The 24,995-nt window shown below is 33.6% G+C and overlaps 1 protein-coding gene across 6 annotated transcripts in view; it reads left to right on the top strand.

The window, feature by feature from the left end:
• Positions 1 to 1,596: 1,596 nt before the first annotated feature.
• The window catches only part of LOC143237962 (uncharacterized), a 40,663-nt gene continuing 17,264 nt past the window's right edge, over positions 1,597 to 24,995 (top strand). The window contains exons 1-3 of one of the 6 annotated variants that reach the window (XM_076477747.1): positions 1,943 to 2,167; positions 3,682 to 3,797; positions 4,806 to 4,882. In XM_076477747.1, the coding sequence (XP_076333862.1) occupies positions 4,850 to 4,882 (33 nt within the window). In that variant the 5' untranslated portion in view covers positions 1,943 to 2,167; positions 3,682 to 3,797; positions 4,806 to 4,849. Of the gene's footprint in view, positions 1,894 to 1,942; positions 2,168 to 2,919; positions 2,938 to 2,965; positions 3,171 to 3,681; positions 3,798 to 4,805; positions 4,883 to 24,995 lie in introns of those variants that run through there. The other 5 variants (XM_076477750.1, XM_076477749.1, XM_076477746.1 and 2 more) reach the window with 5 other exon arrangements.

Below are 24,995 nucleotides of genomic sequence, written 5' to 3'. Positions count from 1 at the left end.
TCTTGTTTACAGAATGTCCGCTGAAAACTACACAAAGGGATGGATATCTACGCATTATTGTATTTAATTTTGAATTACAATTTTAGCTGGGGGTTAACAGTACTTAGAACCAACTCTTAAACTTCTTTTGTTTCTGAACCAATTGTTGGCTTTGATGGTCATTCTTATAGAGCACATTTGTCCCCAGTATATGGAATGACTTCTATAGCAACGGGACGCAAACCATGGATTCGTAGTAGACAATCTATTTTTAACAACCATTACACTATCCTTTGTACCGGTCATACTGTCTGAAGCGTTTTGATCTGATGCATTTGTTTCACTTTGGTCTCTAATTATATGTTGGTGAAGAAAGCTAGTGACGTTAGAGTGGCTAGATGGGTTCAAACCTTTGCCTTCCTGCTTTCTTTTCTCCGTCTACGAAAAGATACACTTCATTCTACACCTTGTTTGCTGCTAGAAATTAGAAAAAAAAACCCGTTAAATTGAATGGCACACAAGGGCTTATAAATATTTATAATAAAACAATTTTGATTTGATATTAAATGTTAATATGCAAATATTCATTGCTTAGTTTTTGGTAATAAAAGTATTTGTTGGACTAATTGAATTTGAATGAAAAGAGGTTCTGTTTGCTTCTTATGGATTTTTTAACCTATGTGCAACAGAGCAAACCACAGTCCTCATTATACTTTTTAACACCACCACTCCATCAAAAGGCTTGCGCTTGACAATGCTTGAAAAAATGTTCTCTTATTGTCAGTGAGCCTTTGTACATTATGTTCTGAAGCTTTCTTAATTAAAGCAACCAAGGTAAGTTGATGACAGACGAATTAATATATAATTATGGATTTTTTCTATTTCTGTGGAGCTCTTTCTCGGCACTCAGAGAAGCACCTGTTGTGGTTTTCCTTTTTTTTTTTTTTTTGTAAAACTGTGTATTGACCGACATTGTTACCGTTTTCATATCTCACGTTTCCTAAAATTTAGAAATCATGTACTTTGAAGACCCACACAGCTTCTTGTGCTGTTTTAATATGGTGCAGTAATTTAAAGAGTTGTTCTTCAAATCGGAATTTGCGGCCTTGCCAAGTGATTATTCTATTATACTTCTGCGAATTTTTCCGATCCTGTTCTGGGAGTCACACCAAACATGCTCGCCCTTTCAGCCGTGGGGTCGTTATAACGTAATGATCAATCCCATTATTCGTTGATAAAAGAGTAGCCCAAGAGTTGGCGGTGGGTTGTGATGACTAGTTGCCTTTCCTCTAGTTTTACACACTGCTAAATCAGGGATGGCTAGCGCAAATAGCCCTACTCTAGCTATGTACGAAATTCAAAAACAAACTGATAAATAAGTTTAGTTTCCATTTATTTGTCTGTTTTCGATAGGGTAAAGGCTCTTGAAAAGTTATCAAAACTAAGAAAGCTACAATTTTATTTCAAAAATTGAGTATAATAAACTTATTCCGTGGTCGTAGACGTGATTCAAGGTGTTAAAAAGTCACCCATCTCTCCTTCTTTAAGTATTCCTAACACGTGAGCTTGACGGCGTAGTTTATTTTGCGCTTTTTTCTGAAAGGCTCGTACTTAACTGAAGCTCTGGTGGAACGTTTTTGCTTTTAATTGATTGGTTGTCAGTTGGACAGGATGGGCCCGCCTCCTGGTTTGTGTGATTCGGTAAATTAAATCTGTTCTGGAAAACAATATTAGACATTGAAAGAACTTGAAAGTTTTTTATTGTAATATCGTTGCACCGAGTTTACGATAACATGTTTTCTTTAAACTCTAAAACAAGGGTTTGAGAGTAGAAGTTATTTAGTCGCGCACTGGTTGTGATTCTGTATGGAATATCAACGTGTAACAGTATGGGCAAAGTTCAAAGTAAGCACGGTAAGTTACGAATAAATTTGTTAAGTATTAGTCCACAGTACAAGTAATATTCTCTTACTGTGCATAAGTTTTTTGTTTGTTTCATTAACGCATGCACTGAATGTAGTTGAACTAACAATATTCCCATAAGAATGTTTTCACGTTATTAACATTCCTATCAGAACTGTTATCTTTATTTAATTTAACAGAAGTACGGGGTTCTAACACGAACATTGTTTTTACATGTTTGGTGGACGAAAATTTTCGGAAGTTTTATTTCAACTTGAATAAAAAGGTATTTTGAAAAAAGTTTATACACTTTTAATAAAAATTTTCTTAGAACTAAAATAATGTCCCTGACTAGCTTGGAGTTTATCTTAAAATTATGAATATAATTAAGTCTAGAAAAAGATGGGGTGTAAATTTACCATGGTTAGAGGGATTGTTTCTAAATCTCTACTAATTTAATGTTCACGATTAAAATTGTGTTCGATAGTATTCAACAGTTGTTGGTAAACATGATTTTTAACAAATGCTTTGCTGTTTATTTTTGTTTTGTATTAGGTACCATTTGTATGGTTAACGGGTCCAGCATGGCCAGGTGGTTAAGGCACTCGTCTCGTAATCTGAGGATCGCGAGTTCGAATCCCCATCACACCAAACATGCTCGCCCTTTCAGCCGAGGGGACGTTATAATGTGAAGATCAATCCAACTATTCGTTGGTAAAAGAGTAGCCCAAGAGTTGGCGGTGGGTGGTGATGACTAGCTACCTTCCCTCTAGTCTTACACTGCTAAATTAGGGAAGACTAGCGCGGATAGCCCTCGAGTAGCTTTGCGCGAAATTCAAACCAAACTTGTATGGTTAACGGCTCCATATTTTGAAGTTGTATTTTGTAATTTCCAGAAAACTTGAAAAAGTGTTTTATATGTCATGTATGTTTATGTAATTAGTTGAGATTCTTAGAAGTTCATAGGAAATTGACCCAACACTGGCAGACAAAGATTGGTAATAAATAGATATATATTTTCAACTGGAAGGATGTGACAGAAGGGCTTCCCTTATGGTCAGTTTGGGACTATTGTTGTATTAGTTTAAATGGTTTAAACTTTCTTCTTGCTTATATTTTTCCAAATTCCTCAGTGATATTAAGATGTGAGAAGAAATTGTTTTTAACTTAAAATCTTTCACAGACTCGGCAGCACTGGAATAGTGGCTTCAAACAATTTTTAAGTAAAGGAAAATAATCGTTGTTTCTGTCTTAAAAAATAGATTGTATGTGTGAGGAGGAATGATTAGGTAGGAAATGATGGGCTTATGTCACTTTGCAGATTAATATGTTTACAGTATGCACATGTGGCTCTAAAGACTTGTACATTTCTTTGTTTACAGTATGCACATATAGTTCTAAAGACTTGTACATTTATTTGCTAATAGTATGCACATATAGTTCTAAAGACTTATACATTTATTTGCTAACAGTATGCACATGTGGTTCTGGAGACTTGTACATTTATTTGCTAACAGTATGCACATGTGGTTCTGGAGACTTGTACATTTATTTGCTAACAGTATGCACATGTGGTTCTGAAGATTTGTACATTTCTTTGTTTGCAGTATGCACATGTGGTTATAAAAACTTGTACATTTATTTGCTAAAGATGAAAAATCTTTGCATTTTTCTTTCTCCTGCAATTGCACAATTTTCCCCATATACAAAATATTTTAAAACGAATAAGCTTATTTTAAATTTATCTTATATTCTAAATCTTTATATGCGTCAGTAACTTATCTTTCTTTGTGATATTAGGAGAATGTTATTTGGTCAATGCACCATTGAATCCCTTGTGTCAACCAGATCTTGATGAAGATAGTAGCAGTTTGCAGACAGTTAATTATGCTAGTGGACATAAAAACACCTCTTTGGTAAGCTACACATTTGGTATTTTCCCCTTCATAAGTATTAGTCTTTTTTGGAAAAAAAGATTTTGAAATTATTAAATATAGAACTTGTTGGTACAATTTTCTAAAAGCTCTAGATTTAGAACTTTCTCTTTTTTTTTTTCCTGGGGGTATATTGAAATACTTCTCATTTTCAGTGAGAGACCTCGGAAGAGAGTGAGTATCTGTGGTGCAGTTAGTGATAAGTTTTAATTATAGTTTATAATTAACAATTGCCAATGTAAGGGAAAATAGATTATTTGTCTTGGATTAACTTATGCAGGTTATCAGAGGTTGTAGCCATTAAGATAAAAACAAATTTTAAGCATTGTTTTACAGATTAAAAACTTTCCCAGTTTTAATAAAGAATTAATTATAAACTTGTACTTGTTCATGACTTTGGAATATATAAGTGACCTGAATTTGAGGAGTTCAAAGATATGAAATTACTGTCATCATGAAAACGAGGGAAAAATTTAATTTGTAGAATTGCCATGCTTATATGAACATTTTTGTAAGTTGTTGCTCTAACCAAAATTAAATCATCATGTACTTGAAAGACTTACAGAACTGTAGAAAGTTAGGATTATGAAATCCAAAAGGGCTTATGAGAAACAGTTTGCTGTTAAATAGGATATATAGGAATTGATTGGCATCAAGTATATATTATTCCTAAGATGATTGTAAGTAGGAATGGTTGAGGAAATAAAGCAGGAGGACTAGACAAGGTTTTACTGAGAGCTCAAAAAGAGGTCAGAGATAAGGTAGGAAAACCACTCTTCAGTAGACAGAAAAAGGTACCTATGAATTGGAGATTTGGTAATAAGAAGTATTCTGGAAATTATGGGGCAGTTAATCTACTTTTATAGTAGGAAAGTATCCTAGAGTCTGATAAAAGAATTTTCCCAAAATAACTTAGTGTGAGATATATATCTATTTCAAAATTAATTTGTCAGATAGAAATTTTATCTTACTAATGTGTTGTTTTTATAGAGGATGGCACTTGTTATTTGGTTGATGAAGTGAGTGTGGATTTTATGTTCTTAGGCTTTCAAACAGACAGTATTTTGGTAAGTTGCTACATTTGATAGGGATTTGGGAGAGATTACTTTACAGGTTTAGAAGGTGGGGAAAAACAAAAGATTGTTATTAATGAAATCCAGTCAAACTGGATCTTTCTTATTAGATAATTGCCCCAAGGGCATTGTGTTGTTATTTACACTAATAACATATTTAGTAAAGTCTTCTGACAACATTAAACTTACAGACATTTCTGGCTTTATTGAGATATTACAAAATGCTTGAAGATAATGTGTTTTGGTTATTGTAACTTATATCACATACCTAATGTAGATTAGAACCCACTCACCTGTATGACTGGAGACAATTATATATAAAGTTATTAAAATAGAGTTCATTAAGGAAAAGATGGAGTAATTTAAAAAAAATGATACCAATTATGGGCCAGGTATTTCTCTATGCATTTTAAAGGAGGTTAACTATTGATATGTGAGCCAGTTACTACTATTTCTTTCATGTAAGTAGTTGAATATGGGTCAAGTGCTAGAGAATTGGAAGTTGGATAACATTACACTTATTTTCAAGACGAGTGATAAAACTTGTTCTGATAGTTATAGGTTGTTAGCCTACTACATTTGTTAAGATGTCAGTGAATGGATTGTTACCAGTATTCATTCTGTAGATATTATGAATAAGTTGATTTACAAGATAGAAAAGTGACTAAATGGAAGAAAGTAGGGAAATGGTATGAATGGTATTCAGTCAGATTGGATTAACACCATAAATGGGGTCTCTCAGGACTCAGTGTTAGGACCTTCTTTTTTTTTTATTTACATCAGTGACACAGATGAAGGAATAGTTAATAAATTATGTAAATTTACTGATTACATCAAGACCTTAATTTATGACAAATGTAATGCATTACCTTGTGAGTTATCATAATTTGAGTTATAAGTATAGCTTCAACATTGTTTTAGATGAAAATGATATTAGTGAATCTTAAGTTTCTCAGCTAATGGTAGGGTACATAGGATTTTAAATTATATCAACAGAAATAATGAATACAAGTCTAAAGAGGTTATAAATCTATAGGCCACTGGTTATGCAACATTTAGAGTATTACATTTAACTTTAGGCTCTTTACCTTAGGAAAGACAACAAATTGTTGAAAATGGTTCAGAGAAGGGCTGCAATGATGATACCAGGAATGAAAAGATTGTCTTATGAGGACAGGAAAAATATTAGTGAAATTGTCATTTCTTATAAAGAAAGAAAGAAAAGAATCTGGCTGAGGTGTTTAACCCTTAAACAGCAGGAATATTGAAGGTAGCAGCATCAGTTGATGATGGTTGCCGTTTAAGAGTTATGATTGTTAAGGACATTGACATCATCTTTTTTCGTACCTAATGGTAAGAATAGGACATGGAACACATTTTGGCAGGGAAGGAGTCATTTTTAACTAAAGCAGTGCTATTTTTCTGTGAGGGTGGGTAGTATTTGGAATGGGTTATCTTAAGATTTAGTGGACGCAGCAAAATTAAGGTACTTTAAGTAAAGGAAGACTTGAAGTTTAGAAGATGGGATGGCCTAAGTGGATCAATAAGTCTCTTGTTGTTTTTAAATTTTATATCATGTTTATAACTAAAAGTCATTAAAACCACCAGAACAGTGTTCTGTTTGTAACGGTAAAATGTGTAGAATATTTTAGTTTATATGTAAACATATCGATTGCAAGTCAATAACACAATTTCTTGCATTCTAGGAAACTCCAAACAAGGTTTAAATAGCCATGCAACTCGATTATACACTTTGATGTACCCTTTGCATAACTGAAAACAGTTATTTGTAATATGTAAATTGACAAAACAAATGTTGCTCAATATTTTATAAAGTGGTATAGTTGCCATTTAAAATTGTAGGTAGTGCAATATTCATAAAATTGATAGCCTGCCACACTAATCTGCAGACTTGGCAAGTCGCTAGTTATCTCCTCGCTTGGAATACTATGCACAGCTTTATGTTTCCTTATGTAAGAAGGAATATAACTTGTTAAAAAGGGTTTGGGTGATGGCTAATGGAAGAATTATAGGGACTTAAGATCTCTGAAATTCTGTTCTTTTGGGGAAAGAAGAAATTATCTTATTGAAGTCTATGAGATTATCTAGGAGATTAATGAAATAAAGACCTGATTTCTTTGTGATTTATTTTGAAGATAGTTAGTTGTGATATCACAAGTTTAAGATTTAATGAAGACAGAATAGGCTAGAGTTAAGACAGTTTTATTTTTCTAACATGGTGGTTCTCTTATGAAGCAAGTTCATGTTGATGGTGATGAACACTTTACAGAAGTTTAAAAGGACAATTTATTACTTCACTTCATGAAAATTAAATAATTGGTTTAAATTTTCACTTTTCTAAAAGGTGGGTTTACAAAAACACTCCTGGATGAAGCACTTCTTTTATTTTTATGTATGCCATCTTTGGTTTTATTGATGTGAGTTTACATTATTTTTCAGAGAATCTCAACAAGAGATGTGTTTGGAGTTGATAGCAGTTAATGGCCTTTCTGGCCACAGTAAAGATCTCATGCATAGCATTCTACTTCTCAGTTGACTGAGCACAGTAAAGATCTCATGCATAGTATTCCACTTCTCAGTTGACTGAGCACAGTAAAGACCTCATGTGTAGCATTCCACTTCTCAGTTGACTGAGCACAGTAAAGACCTCATGTGTAGCATTCCACTTCTCAGTTGACTGAGCACAGTAAAGACCTCATGTGTAGCATTCCACTTCTCAGTTGACTGAGCACAGTAAAGACCTCATGTGTAGTATTCCACTTCTCAATTGACTGAGCACAGTAAATATCTCATGTGTAGCATTCCACTTCTCAGTTGACTGAGCACAGTAAAGACCTTATGCATAGCATTTCACTTCTCAGTTGACTGAGCACAGTAAAATCTCATGTGTAGCATTCCACTTCTCAGTTGACTGAGCACAGTAAATACCACATGCATAGCATTCCACTTCTCAGTTGATTGGTGACTTCAGATTCAGTATATTAGCTTAACATTTGTAAGTGTCTATCAGGTAGATGTGGTAATATTAAGTTAGTTAGCATTGATTTAAAAAATATATATGTATAATGCATATGGGATATTCACATTTTTCCACTATTGATTGATTGGCATGGCAATAATTACTGTAATTTGGATTCTGTTTCTAAGAATTTGTTGTTGGTTGCATGCTTCTGAACTGATGGGGTTGTTGCATACCTTATTTGCTTTCCTTAAATTGCCAGTTAAAATATATCTTAAGATTTTGTCATTCAGAATGAATGTATTATATGTATTACTTGTTACTAGAGATTGTGCTAAAAGGTGGAAATCAATGAATATTGAATGAATCTATGTGTAATGTTCCTTGTTTCAGGTATAAAGAATTTGCTAGTCATTAAGACACTCCAAGATGTACTTTTGTAAACATATATATATATCTTGTGCTGAGTGATTGGCTTAAAAGTTCCCTTTGATGGTTGGGTTTTAACATTCACTGAACTGAGATCATCACAGTTCCTCTTGTATACTTGTTACCATATTGCTCTTAATGTCCTTGGGGATATTGCAAACTGTAAAGGGAAAAGGCACCGATTACAGTGTTTATGAGGTTCCAGATTCAGTTTTTCATAAGATTTGTTGATTTCAATGCTAATAAGTGTGTTAGTGTTTTGTTTTTTTTCAAATCAAAATATTGGTAATAAAAGTGGATTATATGTTGGATTGTTATTAATTTTACCAAATGTAAGCTTCATAAAAATATTGGGGGAGGGGCAATGATTAGAGAGGGAGAGTTAATTAGAGACAACATGGTAGGTGATTAAAGGTAAATACCTTTGGTTTCATATCAGCAACTTTAGTTTTTTAACAGTGTCTGTAGCATCTAAGTTAACTGTTACTGTTGAGACAACGTTGATACTTGAAAGTACATCAGGTCTGTAGGAAATGAACATTTAAATGGATTTTTTAAAACTAAATTAATATTTAATATTGTTCTTAAATTTGACTTCTAACCACCAAGGTATTGTTTTGTTGTTGTTTTTCCTTGGTTATGATATGAACTGGTGGTTGATTAGTTGCATGTTACAAATGCCATTTGGTAACCATTGACTTGTACTTTTTGAGAAACCAGATGTTTGCACCTCCCCTTTTTCATCAAATTTCTTATAGAAACAATCATCTCCCTGTTGACACCCTATCTTTTCAACATGTCAGGCACTTGCTCTTCTTAACACCTACAGACATCATTATGTCTTCAATAATGATATCTCTGTAGATGATGGTAGTTTAAGAGTAGTTTGAGCATTGATTAATAAATTCATTGTAATCAGTTTGTATGTAATAAGTGATGAAAGAGTTTCAGTTACTTCATAAAACTTTTCCTGCAAGTTTAAAGTGAAAAGCTTTTTTCATCTGTTATGTAGTCTTGAAGATTAAATTTCAGAAAGAGAATTATTAAAGGTCATCCATGATTAATGTCCCAGTGTGAAAATTCATTTCACTACTGATAAGGTACTTTTATTTTAAGATTTACCATTGGAAAAAAAAAAGTTTTGGCATGTTATATGGTAGATATTGTGACACTTGGACATCTTTTGCCAGAAGTTATTTCTCATTAGGCCTAAATCAATGATGCAAATTTCCAGTGCTGCTATCCTTTAGTGGAAGTAAATAGTGATAGTTAAAAAAAGAAACAGGGAATCTTCAATATCTACAGCGCTTGAAATTCGTTTTGGCAGAAGTAAATTAATCTGACTTTTTTTTTCAACTTTTTTATTAGCTATATTTTTGTGCACCAGCAATATTCAATGTAAGTCATGCATATACCCATTTCTATTTGATTACTCATCAGGATGTCTACCAGCCAACCCTCAAATAGAAATACTGCTAGGCAGGATTAGAGTAAATTAATTTATGAGACTTTGGGCATGGTTAAGTACATTATTTGAAAGGGTTTGCCCTAGTGAGTGAAATACTGTAATTATATTTCAAATCAGTCAAGGTGACAAAATGATAGATGGTGAGATATATTAAACAATGATAGCCTTATGATGAGACATTTTGCAATATAAACTGATGCTGCAATGTGTCAACAAGGGTTCTAACAACATGTTAGATTCCAAAATCATTTTAATGCAGGGCTCTCAACTTCTTTATATGTATATATATGTGTGTGCATGTGTTCAACATCAATATGGGATCTATTTTTCTTATATTAATAGCTGAATAAAAACCTTTTTAATGAAATCAGGTTGTGTGTAGTCCTTCGATTTAGGTGATAAAATAATTACTATCCTTATGTTTACCACTAAATTTGTGGGTGAGGGACTTTTGAACACTGGAATACTTCGGTAGCATTTTCCTTTCTGTTTTGCATGCTCTGTAGGGAGTTGTTACACTTGGCCTCATCGAGACAAGTAATATATTATTCTCAGGGAACAGTCTTGTTTTGCTCACACAAATATTTGTTTCACACCTCAAGAGAATAAAGAAGAAAGGAGAGAAGTGTCCCTTTTAAAAGAGGAAACACGTCTCACACCCCAGTTTCCTTGGTTTCATCTGTTGATTAAAGTATCATACTAAGTTAACAACATTTTGTTTGTGGGGAGAATTTCACAATGGTTAAAATCCATGAGTCACTACTATGTTCTTACCAAGGATACTGGTCCAGCATAGACAGGTGGTCAGGGTGCTTGAGTTTTAATCTGGGGGTTGCAGGTTCGAATCCCTGTCTTCTCAAACATTTTCACCCACTCAGCCATAGGAGGATTATAATGTGACAGTCAAGCCCCCTTTTCATTGACAAAAGAGTTGATGTTGGGTGGTGATGACTGAGCTGTCTTCTCTCTAGGCTTTCATTGCTAAGTAAGGTACAACTCGCGTAGATAGCTCTCATGTAGATTTGCGTGAAATTCAAACAAAACCAAGGGTATTTCTCGTAAACTCTCTTTAACTTACCAGGAAACTTATTGCGGGCTGCCTAATTAAGTGAAAGATATAAAACATTTTTATGTTTATTGCCCATTTAACGTTATGTCGTTTTATAGGCAGCAAATTTAACCTACGAATTAATTATGATGTGTGGTTTACGTCTTAGTTATTTATTAAATATTTTAGAAAATAATAGCTAGATAGGTGAAATATTAGGGATTGTAGTTAGCTATTCCCGATTGCCTAACTTGTTTAAAATAATTTTCATATTTCACAGTTTGATGTTGAAAATAACTGTGATAATGCTATTTTTATTTAAAAGTTCATTGGTTGTGAAAAAGTCGTTGTAACATTTTTTTCGCTAATGATTAAACATGTAGTAAATAAGAGCATCATGTTTTTTATTTTTCAAATACATTTTTACGAGGAGGTAAACACTTGTTTTTCATAGGATGTATGAACTAAAGTAATTAGACTGTTGCAACATTTTGTAAATTGTTTGCACCAAATTAAAAAAAAATGCGATAAACTGATATCCACCTTACAAAATAAACTACTCAGGAAACACATACGACTTAAGTATCATGAACAAAACTATTTATGTAGTAGGAAAATAGTGTTATGAGAGACTTTGGCTAGATTGGTTACTCCTGAAAATTGTGTTTATTTAAAAAACGGTAATATTTCTGGATACAGGAGTCAATGCAAGTCGTGAAAGAAAGCTTCTAATTCTCAGAAGGAGCAACTCCAATTCTAGTAATGTGCCTGATGGGGTGAGTGAAACTGCAATTACAGTTGTTCACAGCATATCGTCAAACAAGTAAACAGATGTTCAAAACAAGATGTTGCAAAAATAACTCAATTTTCCATTTTCGAGAAAGAACATATATGTGGATATAAAACAGGATTGGAATATTTTACAAGAAAAACAGTCATTCAGTTGACAAGAAAGGATGAGAAAAGAGAACAAGCGGTTCAAGAAGTTAACACTGTGGAATCATTTTGTTGTAGGAACAATTGTGGTTATCTTATACAGGTACCAATAGATGGGTATTTATCTAATGTTCTTGGTGATTTTTCTGAGAAAATTAGAAAATTGGTGACTAAATCTAAATGTATTAAGCCTGACGTAACAAAAGTTGAACTTACACTTAAACAATTACAAAAAATAATAATATCACTATTATGATGTACTTTTTATAATTTATCCCATATGGTCCCCTATTGTATTATTATTACGTATTACAACATATCTCGGACAAGTCTGTGATTTATTATGTTTGATATGTTAATGTATTACAATTTTAAATAGCCGAGATTTTAACTTATAATTTAATTAAATGTTGAAATGCATCAAATCTATGATATTTGCCAATAAGATTAATACACATAATTTTCTTTCTTAACACAAATATATTTTAATTTACAAACAACAATACAATTTATAATAATTGTTATTATAAGTAATGATGCATATACAAAAGTTTTTCAAACTTACAAACAATACTGAGTCTTCTATCAAGTCTGGAAGTGAAAATTTTTATCGATAGTTCAGCGCAGATAGCCCTCGTGTAGCTTTGTACGAAATTCAAAAAACAAACAAAACAATTATCGATGGTTCACGATGAACGAATTAGTTTTGTGTTCATGCTCAGGTACACGTCAATTAATGGGAAACTAGCTATCCCTACACACGTGAGTTTTTTTCCACTGAAGTCATGCGATGTCTTTGCAGAAGTACTAACTTTCGTTTGAAGTAAATTCATTGAAGTTAAATTGTTTCTAATGTTCAAAATCTATAAATGTTCCTGGTAAAATATCTGTAGTTTTTTGATTAACAAGCATTTTATCACAGTTATGGCTTCCAAGGTTTATAGTGTACTAACTGTAACAAATCAATAATATACAATTTCTCTTGGCGCATTGATTTATGAACTTTTTGGGTGAGGTTCTTGAATATATGTTAGTACTTTCGTAAAACATACATTGTTGATTCTTACACTAGAGAATCTTCTCCAAATTTAGAGAATAGACAGGATTTTCGCAATACGCATTTAACAATACAAGTTACTAGAACATTTATCAGTGAAAATGAATGGTTATCCTACTAATGTGGTTAGAAATTTCTTAAGAACTGATAAATGTACAAAAAAAAAAAAAATCATGTAGATAATTAGATATATTGTGTAATTTCTTATGCACCTGTCCTATCAAATACGATAAAATTACTTTGGAAAGACATAGAAAGGATGAATAAACTTCCAATTGTTGGAAAATTTGTATTTTTACCAGGAAAAAGAAGAATATAATCTTTAAAGACAGAATTAAAGCGTCTACTGTTGAGTTTGTTTGTTTTTGAATTTCGCTTAAAGCTACACGAGGGCTATCTGTGCAATTCGCACCTACTTTTGCAGTGTAAGACAAAAGGGAAGGCACCACTCATCCCCAACGAATAGTGGAATTCACCGTAACATTATAACCATTATAACGTCCCAATCGTTGAAAGGGTGAGCGTGTTTGGTGTGACGGGGATTTTAACTCGCGATCCTTGGATTACGAGTCAAGCGCCCGAACCACCTGGCCATGAGAGGCCTCTACTTTTGAGAAAGAGGTTTATGGTGTATGGACTGTAATAATCTCTTTATAGGGGAAAGACTGGTAGAAATTTAATTATGAGAACAGCAGAACACGGAAATGCTCTGCTATATGTCTACCAAAGATGCAGAACAATGTAGTAAGAATAAAATAGTTAAAATTATTAGTCGAGAACCTAATATTAATAAATGTAAAATAAAAAGCCATTTTGATAAAGGAATACAAACCTTTAATAATTAAAACAGATAGAGTTGGTTTATGCTTATCCTGGCCTGGCATGGCCAGGTGGTTAATGTACTCGACTCGTATACTTATGTTAACTCAAGGTTATATGGTTATTGTCACCAGTTAGATGTACGTAAATATCGATTACAATAATTCCAAATACGTGATGATGCCACGTTAACCGTAGCGAAACGTTGATTTTTAAATTATGCATTTCTGTCCCATTTTAGCTATTTTTGAATATAAAATAAAAAGAATGTAGAGGGAATTGAATCCGTACTTCCGGCATACGAAGCGCGTGCTGTGGTATATGAGCCAGAGTCGAAAGATTGTTTTCACATATGCCGCAGTATCAGGAGGAATGTGAGAGAATTTATGTTTTAAATATATAAATCCTTATTTAAATAATGCTGTTGTTGTATTATTTAATTGTACATAAATGAAACAAAAACCTACTAAATTTAATGTGATATTGTGTTCAGATTTAAAATTTAAAAAAGTGTAGAAACGTGGAAAGACCACAGATGAAATATACTTCTGCAAATAACATACAACATTTTCTTTTATATATTTTGAGATCTTTTCTCTAATGGAACTTTTGATAAAGTTAATTTTAAAAATTATTGTATGAAGAAACTTAAAAATCAACTGTCTTCGTTTATTGCTACCTCAGGTAATATTTTCTTTTCTTTCCTTAGCGGTATCACCTTTTCTTAATTCTCCCTTTAAGTATTAACAAAGCGTACTGATATGTAATGATATTGCGTTATATATAAATCACGAAAAGGTAATTAATTAACTTTACATATTTCCTTGCGTGTTTGTTTATGTTACCTAAGTAATTATCTGTAATATTAATGTTGTAAATATCACAGTTTCATACTAATATAAAGCAAAACTGAATAATGCATATTAAACGTTATTCATTTTTTCATGCGTACAAACGTAAAAATCTCCCTGCGTTAATTAGCCAATAAGAATAGTGGGTTTCCATGTGAGCTATCACACATACACACACAGACTAACTTGCACACCCTGTTCTATTAATTACGTAAATGCGCGGGTTAACCAGGAAATAAATGCTCATTTATTTTATCAAGGAGAAGTTTATCGTATCGTTTGTAACCTATGTTCAGCAACAAACAAATCCTCTATGTGGACATTGGTCAGCTACTAACAATATATTTGTATATTTTATTTCTGCACTCGGAGTTAATTCGAATAACTCTGCAACGTCTGTCACCACGATCGGAGATAGACGAAATGTAACGACTGAAGTATTCGGGTTACGTTCAAAGTATGCTTGCTGTTTACTGTATTATGCGCCTTAACGGATTTGTACTACACGTGACTCGTGCAGTGGTTGTCCTGATATTTGTTCTTGGAAATTAACCGAGTTATTTTATTTTTTTATACTCTATAACCATGAAAGGACGCAGTAAGTAGAACTTTTTATCGTCTGTCAAAGAAGTTAAACATTAGTTTACTCGTGAAATGTGATCAAGTTGTTCCAGGAATAATTCCATGCTTTTAAATTGATTATTTATTCAATGGAACCAACGTAGTTGCTTCTCGGAATTCCTTGTCTTTGTTCAGTGTTATAAATTCTGGGGATGGTGTGTTGATTAGTGGACCTTGTAAATTCTTACTTGAAACCGTATTCAACCACGCCGCCGCTTTAGAATACAGTGTAATATGATAATAGCCTGTGTATGCTATATCTTCTATGTATAGTAATACGCACCTAATCTGGTAAGGGATCGTTCGTAATTTAATGAATGTACAAAATGTTCAATTTTTAATGTTCCATTCCCTCCCTCGGGAAACGTAAGCATAATATGGTGAAGTGTTTTTAAAGAGATTTATTTTGCACATTAAATATTAAAAATAAGATACTGTCAAACAGAAAATCGGTCTTTTAAGTCCACAACCTTTGCTAAAAATGCAACAAGTTAATACATTTTTGAATGTTTTTTTTTTAATTCGTGGTACATTGTGACCTTTTGACATATCCTTTGGTTATTTGACCTGTAGATTAGCGAGACTGCATTTAATTAAATTCTGCCACAACACTTTTTTTTATCAGGAAAAGATTACCGTTCAAATGGTCCACACAAATATTTTTAATGGGAAGTTCAAAATATGTCATGTTATATAGGGGGCTAGGGAACAAAGTTTTTATTTTTCCTCTGATTCACACAAAACTGCCACATATTCCAAAAAAAAGCTACTGCTATCGTGTTTACAGACTACTCCACAAATTCGACTATGTCGAGGGAATGAACATACTTTTCGAAACGCTTAAATAATAAACTTAACTCTAACAAGATTTTGTTTTTTTTTTTTTAATCTGGAATTTTAATATTGTTGTGTTCGAACGTTTCTATTGTGGAACTCGTCGAATTGTTAAGTGTTAGAAATGGAGAAACGACTAGTGTTTAATGTATAAGGTAAGGTTTTTAAAGCCATATATATAAATCTGTGTAAAATGAGAGTGGTCATAAAAACCAAAATGCACTTATACTGATAGAATAGTTCAATTACTATTATCCCATTACGATTTTAGTGACGGGGGGTGCCGTAAAACTTCATGTGAAGTGATTATTGATACACTACGCCAGTGTAAGATCACCTAGCCTAGAGTCAAGTGCATAGAATTTGTCATTAAGGTAAAAGTTCCATAAATTAAGAAAAATATTTTTCCAATTTTTTTATCTACACATTTCATTTTATACTTTCAGCACATAAGAAAAAAACAACAACATTAGGTTACACTTTTGTTGGTACGTCAATCTTGGAACTTATTGTTACCAAAGCACACTGGATTTTCTAAGTATTAGAAGTTGTTAACCTAACTGATTTTTAACAATAATGGTTTTATGAATGCGTCACGAATTCATTTCATGAATGATTTTAATTTTCATTGCTCATAAAGTTATTTACAAACGTTTGACTATCTTGACTGCACTGGTTAGCCTCTTTGTTGGTCAAGCTTGATTTCGCAAAATTTATTTCAGTGACCAATGAAATAAGAACATAGGGTAGATTATGGGGTGTGGGTGGTAGTACTTTCCCTGTCTAATGTTATATAAAAATAATGCATGACAATTAAATTTATTATTCAAATTTTCCTCAGTTATTTGTTGCTGTTTTTTTTTTATTCCAATATGGCCTTGCTTACATGGAATGTACAGGATTAGCCAATGGACGAAGAAAAAACTTGAATGTTGTTTATGCATTTACAACGCTAAAATCCCGGGTTCGATTCTCTGTGATGGATATAACAAGTTGGCCGATGTGGCTCTGCTTAAGAATAAACAAAGAAGTTTGTCCATCGATGGGACAGCAGCAACTCTGTGGACTTACAACGTTAATATTCTGGGTTCGATTCCGCATAGTGAACAAAGCAGATAGTCCAAAGTGGCTTTGCATTAAAATGAATTTTTAAATTATCATAACACTATAATAGAGTATCATCATAAAAAAAAAAAATTACACGGCTATTCACATTGCAAAATGCTCCCCTAGTGGCACAACGGTAATTCTACTGTGTTTCGATACCTGTGGTGGGCAGAGTACAGATAGTCCTTTGTATAGCTTTGCTCTTAAGAACAAACAAACAACACAATAGAAACTATTATTATTCCCAACGTTTCAAAAAAGCAAAATATCTTTTCCAGTGAGTGATGAGTCGTATCTATTTCAACAAAGTAAACCCGTCTTCCCGTTTAAGTGTGGCTTACATTTTCACCTGGCTGGGCCTAACATTACAAATGCCAAAACTGACCATTAGCAAATAGAGGATGTTTTGTCATTGTTAACGGTTAATTTTGGATATTCTTTTAAACATAACATAAACTTCCAGATTTTGTCTTCCAAACCTCCGTATTATTACGACACCTGTGTACACACTAACGTGTATTACACAAAGGTTACACTCAGTCCTTGGTATTAGTGCAATCATCGTTGTGTCTTTTGTACTATTTTAGTCGCACTAAAAGACCAATTTTACGCGTCTTAGTCTGTTATTCGGTGTGTAATCTGTAATCAGTGATGACGAGAAACCCACTTGTTGAGAAATTTATATGCAAAAACGGCTCGTTTGGGCTGAGAAAACACTTTACATAAAAGAGCGAACAACGTTTCGACCTTCTTCGGTCATCGTCAGGTTCACTTTCAAACGAGCCGTTTTTGCATATAAAAATGTAATCTGTAATGTTTATTTCACGTTATTTTGATATCATTGCACCACAGTTTTTATTATTAAATAGCAATATTTACGAACATGATATTCGCACAGACAAACGAAAAACAAACACAGCTGTATCTCGACATTTTAACGACAAGAACCATGACCTTTCACCCCTTAAGGTCTTCCAATAATGACAATTATATGAGAGGGATAGTGTTTGATTTTTAATCTGGATTCAAACATTTCGATGAAAAGGGTATAGGTTTGGTTTGTTTTGAAGTTCGCGTAAAGCTACACGAGGGCTAATTTTGCAGTGTAAGACTAGAGGGAAGGTAGCTAGTCATCATCACCCACTGCCAACTCTTTACCAACGAATAGTGAGATTGATCGTTACATTATAACGCCCCCACGGCTGAAAGGGCGAGCATGTTTGGTGCGGCGGGGATTCGAACTCGCGATCCTCAAGTTACGTGTCAAGTGCCTTAACCACCTGGCGATGTCGGGCCAATAGTTTAAGAATAACGAGTTTTACACTCCAGATGTACATGTATGTATAAAACATGTACCAACGTTTCGCCTTTGCTGCATCCTCAGGGTTAATATAATACACACAAAAATCAAATAATCGATTTTTCTCCTTTCTAACAATACTGTAAGCCTATAATTGGTTAATATTGTAAAATGTTGGTTGACTCTTGTTCCTATTGTGACGAGTGTTTGTTTTTTATTGTTACTAAGGTCGGTTTTGTCAATTCAACCACTTTGTAATACGTCGTAAACAACAAGTTAGGCCCGAAACGTCAATAAAAATTAATAACACTGCTGTTACCACGTGTTTGAGTTTTAATTTATATCTACAGAGATGCACACCATTACGATTTGAGCGTAATCATTACGATTTTGGTGTATACATTACGACTATATGCTCATACAGCCAAATATTACGACTTGTTCCAACTCCCAAATTATTACATATTAGATAGGCTTATACAATAAAGTGATAAATTGTTCCCCCAGGGCTTGGAAGGGGTGAAAAGAAAATTTCTAGTGAGATACAAATCAATTTTGATAATAAATAAAAGACATAGTCCAAATGGTTACTTGAGATAATCATGTTTGTGCTTGAAATAATAAAAATATTTGTATCTCCGACGTTTACCAACAGTTTGCGTACGGTGCTTCTCCATACTGGGTACGTGGGGAAATCCAGTGCTTATCAGCCAATCAGCGCTCGCGTAGATAGGTATTTCTCGTTTTCTAAGCGGCATAGAAACACCAATGCGATCGTTCACAAGATGGAAAAAAAGAGGCCTCGTTCACCAAATTGTATTGTTTCTGGCAAATTTAAAAAGACTAAAACTGTGAATCAAAAATTTAGGAAAGGGTATAGTGCAAAATATCCGGTCAATGCATTGAAAGTCAGTGACAGTCATGCGTTTTGTACGGTTTGTCACATCGATATTTTTGTGGCGCATGGCAGGATAAACGATTGTTCCAGACATATAAAATCGGCATCTCACCAACAAAAGGCTGAGGCGAAGACAAAAACGATGCAGATACGACAATTACGAGTAAGAATTTAGAATATGAAACTATAAATGCAGAAATGATGTTCACGCAATTCGTCATTGCTCATAAGTTACCCCTAGCTGTAGCCGATCATGCAGGACATCTATTCAGAAAAATGTTCCCAGACTCTGATATAGCGAAAAAATATGGCTGTGCTAGAACCAAAATTACAGCCATTGTACAAATGTTGGGTTGTGAAGATGACAAAATGATTTCAAGCATACTTACTAACAGTGTTTACAGTTTAGCTACAGATGGATTCACAGATATGGATGACTCAAAACTGTATCCAGTGGTTGTACGATATCTCGGCCCTTTGCTTGGAAAAATTTTGTTCTCTTTTGACAATGGTGGAATGGAAAGAAGCTTCAACGGGAGAGAATATTTTCAAGCTTTTGGACCACGAACTGACAAAGAGAAAAAATTCCATGGGAAAACTGTCTTAGTTTTTCTTCAGACAATGCATCAGTTATGTCTGGTATAGGTAAAGGTGTGATGGGACACATCTCAAGACGACAGCCTAGCATTTACTTCATGGGCTGTTCCTGTGAATATTGCTGCCAAGAAAGCTTCCAGAGAACTGCCCTGCCCAGTTTTTGATATAGTGATAGATATCTACTATTTTATGGACAAAAGTGCTAGCAGAAAACAACATTTCAAAGAGTTTTAAGGATTGTATGACAAAGAAAAATTCTACAACTTGTTAACACAAGATGGTTATCACTTGGGGTGTGCCTCAACAGAATATTGGACATGTGGAAGCCATTGAAGAAGTATTTTCAATGTGAAGAGGAAAAACTAGATTCAAGAGGATTTAAACGTGCAGCAAGACTTTAACAGTCAGGATATCCTCTCAGCCACACAGGGACACAGTCAAGACATCCTTTCAGCCACACAGGGACACAAGACAACAGTCTCCAAAGGCAGACACAAAACATTTGATATAACTCAATATATGTTTAGGCAGTCTGACCTTGAACTAAAGAAGAGACAATCAATGAAAAAAGAGAAGAAAACAAAAGCTGGCAAGGAAGTAACCAAGAAAAGTTATGCGCAGAGCAAGTTAGATAAGTTAACAGTTTTATTGGACAACAAAATGAACTTGTTATTTTGTCTTTTTCTTCAGTATGCAATTCCTCTATTTGAGCAAGCCAATTTGATATTGCAAAGAGAAGAACCTTGCATACACATTATGCATAGAACTCTGATTACACAAGTTAAAAATATACTTGTCAGATACATCAAGCCAGAATATCTTGAAGGCAACATCACTGAACTTGACTACAACAATGAATCCTTACACAAATCTGATGAGGCAATTTCTTTTGGAAATGCTGCCAAGGAATACATTGTTAAATATGAAAAGGACCTGGGCCTGATCAGCTTCTACACCAGTGTCAAGAAATACTATATCGCAGCTACAAATTACATGGTGAAACATTTCCCTCTAAATGATGAACTTCTGATTCACACAGAGGTTGCTGATCCAAAACTGAAAGTCAGCAAAGACTTCTCTTCTCCACCCTTCTTCAAAGACAGGTATCCTGTTCTTGTCAATACACATGAGCACGACACTATTGACAAGTTGGAAGGGCACTATTTGAAGTATCAAATTGATACTTTCTCAGAAACTGTACTTCAGTTGAATGTTGACAAGTTTTGGGTTCAGCTGTCTACAGTTAAGGATAGAAATGGCAACCAGAAGTATGACATTCTGTGTAGGGTTATGCTTGGAATGCTGACAGTGAAAGGATATTTAGCTTAGTGACTAAAAACAAAAGCAAGTTCATACCAAACTTGAGCACCTCAGTTTTGAGCAGTATTATAACACACAAGATGTGTATGCAGTCAAATGGACAATATTATAATTCCCAACCATCCAGAGACATTCTCATGAAAGCAAAGGCTGCAACAGCTGCAAAACTATTACAATAAGTGTCATAAACATGATATAAACTAGTCCTTACACAAAGGCTTTTTCTGCTTACTGTTTGTGCATGTTCACTGTTGTTTTACCAGTATGTTTGTTACCCTGAACTAAATAAAAGACATAATTTCAAAAGATTTTTTAAAATGTATTTATTAAATACACAAAACACAGTCATAAATGAGCAATTTATAGCAGTAACAAATAATAATAGTTATAATAATAATAATATAATAATAAACAGCTTAGAGACATTGGTCAGGCCTAGTAGTCGCAAATGATAAAGGCTCTGTCTACAATCATTACGCTGAGTCATTTGAAATTGTTGGCATCTCTGTATCTGCCATCATTGTATACTAATGTAAATGAGTGACTTATATTTATGTAAACGGAGTCTGAAGCATTCGTGATTTTTAAAAGTTACCGAAAGCTGGCGAAATGCTGGGAAAATATTTAGTCCAAAGAATTGTAATAAACCTAACTTAACTATAGATGGGCCCGGCATGGCCAGGTGATTCGGGTGCTCGACTCGTAATCTGAAGGTAGCGGGTTTGAATCTCCATCACTCTCAACATGCTGGCCCTTTCAGTCAATGCTACTATTCGTTAGTAAAAGAGTAGCCCAAGTGGTATTGATGACTAGTTGCCTTCTCTCTAGTCTTACACTTATAAAGTAGGAATGGCTAGCACAGACAGCCCTCGTATAGCTTTGCGCGGAAATGCAAAATAAACAAACTGTAGATCTTTTGTTTTTTTTTATTCCTCTTAATTTGTCCATAAACAATGCAAAATCAAAGGTCTGTAAAAAAATAGCTTTTTCCGTCCATATTTAGTCTTCACAAAATCTTTTCCATCTTAACCACAAACTTAACCGATGAGTTCTGGTATTGAACAAAATACTTGTGGAAGAAAAAAATGATTTTTTAAATGCTGTTTACTCCACGCCTTTGACTCCAAACCGCAATGAACAAATTAAAAAGAATGAAGCAAAATGTAGTTAACGTGTTTTTTGTAATAATTCGTGATTATAGAACATCGTAGCATTGTTGGTATTTTTATAAAGATAAGGCAGTGAAGAATTATGCAGACGTAACTATTCTAAAGAATTTTGTAATACTGTACAAGTTGCCAAAATTGGTTGAATCAGGATTGTATTTTGGTCATGTAGTTTAGCGCAATCACGGTGGACTCGGTACTTCTCAGACCTCTTTGGACTTTTTTATGTGAACTAGCAGATGCTATATTTTATATTTCTTAAATTAGCGTACGTAAAAATGTACTACGCTTTCTCGATGTGCTCATTGTTTGATTTCGTACAAAGCTCCTCAAGGGCTGTTTGTGTTACTAATTTGTAATTTTGAAGTGATAGACTAAAGGGAGATCAGCTGATCTACACCACCTACCGGTAACTTTTAAGCTACTCTTTACCAAATAACAGTATGATTGATCACAATATCACAACGCCCACGCGGCTGAAAAAGCGGGTACTTTCAGTGACGGGATTCGAACTGGGACCTACAGGTTGCGTGTCGAGTGCCCTTAACGATGCCAAGTTCGTCTTCAATCGATGGCCTTCAAGCTACTGTGGATTCATGGAAAGGTTGTACAAGTAATGGATAGGAAGTGGCAGAATATTGTGGTTCATCGATATTTATCAAAAATACAAGTAGTTTGAGAATAGTTGGCTTGCAATTTAGTATTGCACTCAGTTGCATGATATTATGGTAGATGAGAGGATTGGATCTTGTTATAAAAACTTTTGCCAGCAGCATTAAAACAAGAAGCAAAAGGATTAATTATGTCATAATTAAAAGCAAAGCGTTGCTTTGAAAAATGTGTATAATTAAGTACAGTAGTACCTAGTAGTGAATATCGTGATGAAACAAAATGATGGTCACAAAAATCGCCCCTTTGAAACCACATTTAAAATGTCTGAATATTAACAATGACTATTTCACGGTATTGGCTGGGAAAACTAAATGTTACTGTACTTTTAAAGTCACCTAAATCAGTATGTACGCGTTTATGGAGTGAAAAAAAATTTTGCTATTTAAACATTTTAATCTAAGTAAGTAAGTAAATGACTTTTCCAGACAAGAGTATAGAAGAAATGAAGAACATTATTCCTCTTATTTTTTCGCAAACTCTTTTCTTTGGGGAACCAATGATTTCTCTATTGTACCATAAAATATACTAATATACTAGTGTGTATAATAAATGTATAATTACTTAGGAAAGTTAAAATGAAAACAAAAAAAAAAAAACATCAGAAGGAAAGATAACACGAGTCTTAAGCAGCATAACCAAACCTTAAGTACAATTTAATTATCTCTAAATTAATGAACAAAAATAAATAAATAAAAATAACACGAAATGTACACAAATTCTTAAATAATAAAAAATTAATTTTGAAAATGTTATTCCTATTTTGGAAAATCAATAATTATGTTAGTTTGAATCAAAGTAGGGATACAGAAATGTTAAATAACTCGGCTTTTGTAGTTTGACATTTTTGTTTCAATACTTTTGTAAATTAAAACTTTCCATATTATTATGGCTAAATAGTTTACGTGTATGTCGTTTCTTACTTTTTTATAAATTTACTATATTTGTTTAACTTAGAAAAAAATGTATTAGTGAAACAATTATTTTTATGTCTCATTTTTTGAGTAAGAAAAAATGTTTGGACAGCGCGGTTGTTAATCAGCTTTTGTTGTTTTCGGAGACATCTTGAAATATCTTTCTACGACAACGTGTTTGGTTTTTGTATGGATGAAAGACGAAAGCATCTTTTGCGACGTGGGAGCTGGAAAGCTGCCAAATCAATTTTTGTTAGCCCTAAATTTGTCAGTATCAGTTTTTACTGACACTTGATTACCGTTGATTCTTATTAAGAGGAATTTTTAATCGTACTTTTGCTGAAAGTTGTAAAGGAGTAATAATATACAAGTGAAAATACTTCCACGTTATTTCTTCTTAAATATCAACATTTTAAAACTACGAATCTAACTAATACACCATAAATATGTTTCCGTAAGTACTCTGTAACATATCTGTCGTTGAGTTGGTGCCTTTAAATTATTTGGTGAAAATCATGCTTACTCCGTGTTCGCTAAGATTAACGAATTTGTTTTTTTTCATGAATAGCTTTTCTACAGAACATTATGTTCCATTGTTAAAAACCTTAGTTTACAATTAACATTTCAAGGGAAATATTCGCTAATTGTACTACAACTAAAATACAATTACCAACCTGTTGAATAAATGAATATACGCAATAAGTAATATTACATTGATGATAGTACCTAATTTTAAAGTCGTTGAAGTAATTCGTATTTATAACTAATGTATCATGGCATTATTTAAGTTTCTCGATCTTAACGTCATGGGGACGGCAAGACCAGGTGATTAGGGCGCTCAACCCGTAATCTTAGTCTTTGGTTCGAATCCCCGTCACACCAAAATATGCTCCCCCTTTCAGCCGTGGGAGCGTTTTAATGTTACAGTTAATCATACTATTCGTTGGTAAAAGAGTAGCCAAAAGAGTTGACGGTGAGTGGTGATGACCAGCTGCCTTTCCTCTAGTCTTGCACAGATAAAGTATGGACGGCTAGCGCAGATGGCCCTCGTGTAACTTTGCACGAAATAAAAAAAAAACAAACTTAAGATCAT

Source organism: Tachypleus tridentatus, chromosome 13, assembly GCF_004210375.1.
Source record: "Tachypleus tridentatus isolate NWPU-2018 chromosome 13, ASM421037v1, whole genome shotgun sequence".
NCBI classification, from domain to species: Eukaryota; Metazoa; Arthropoda; class Merostomata; order Xiphosura; family Limulidae; genus Tachypleus; species Tachypleus tridentatus.
This window is presented reverse-complemented; position numbering and strand designations above follow the sequence as displayed.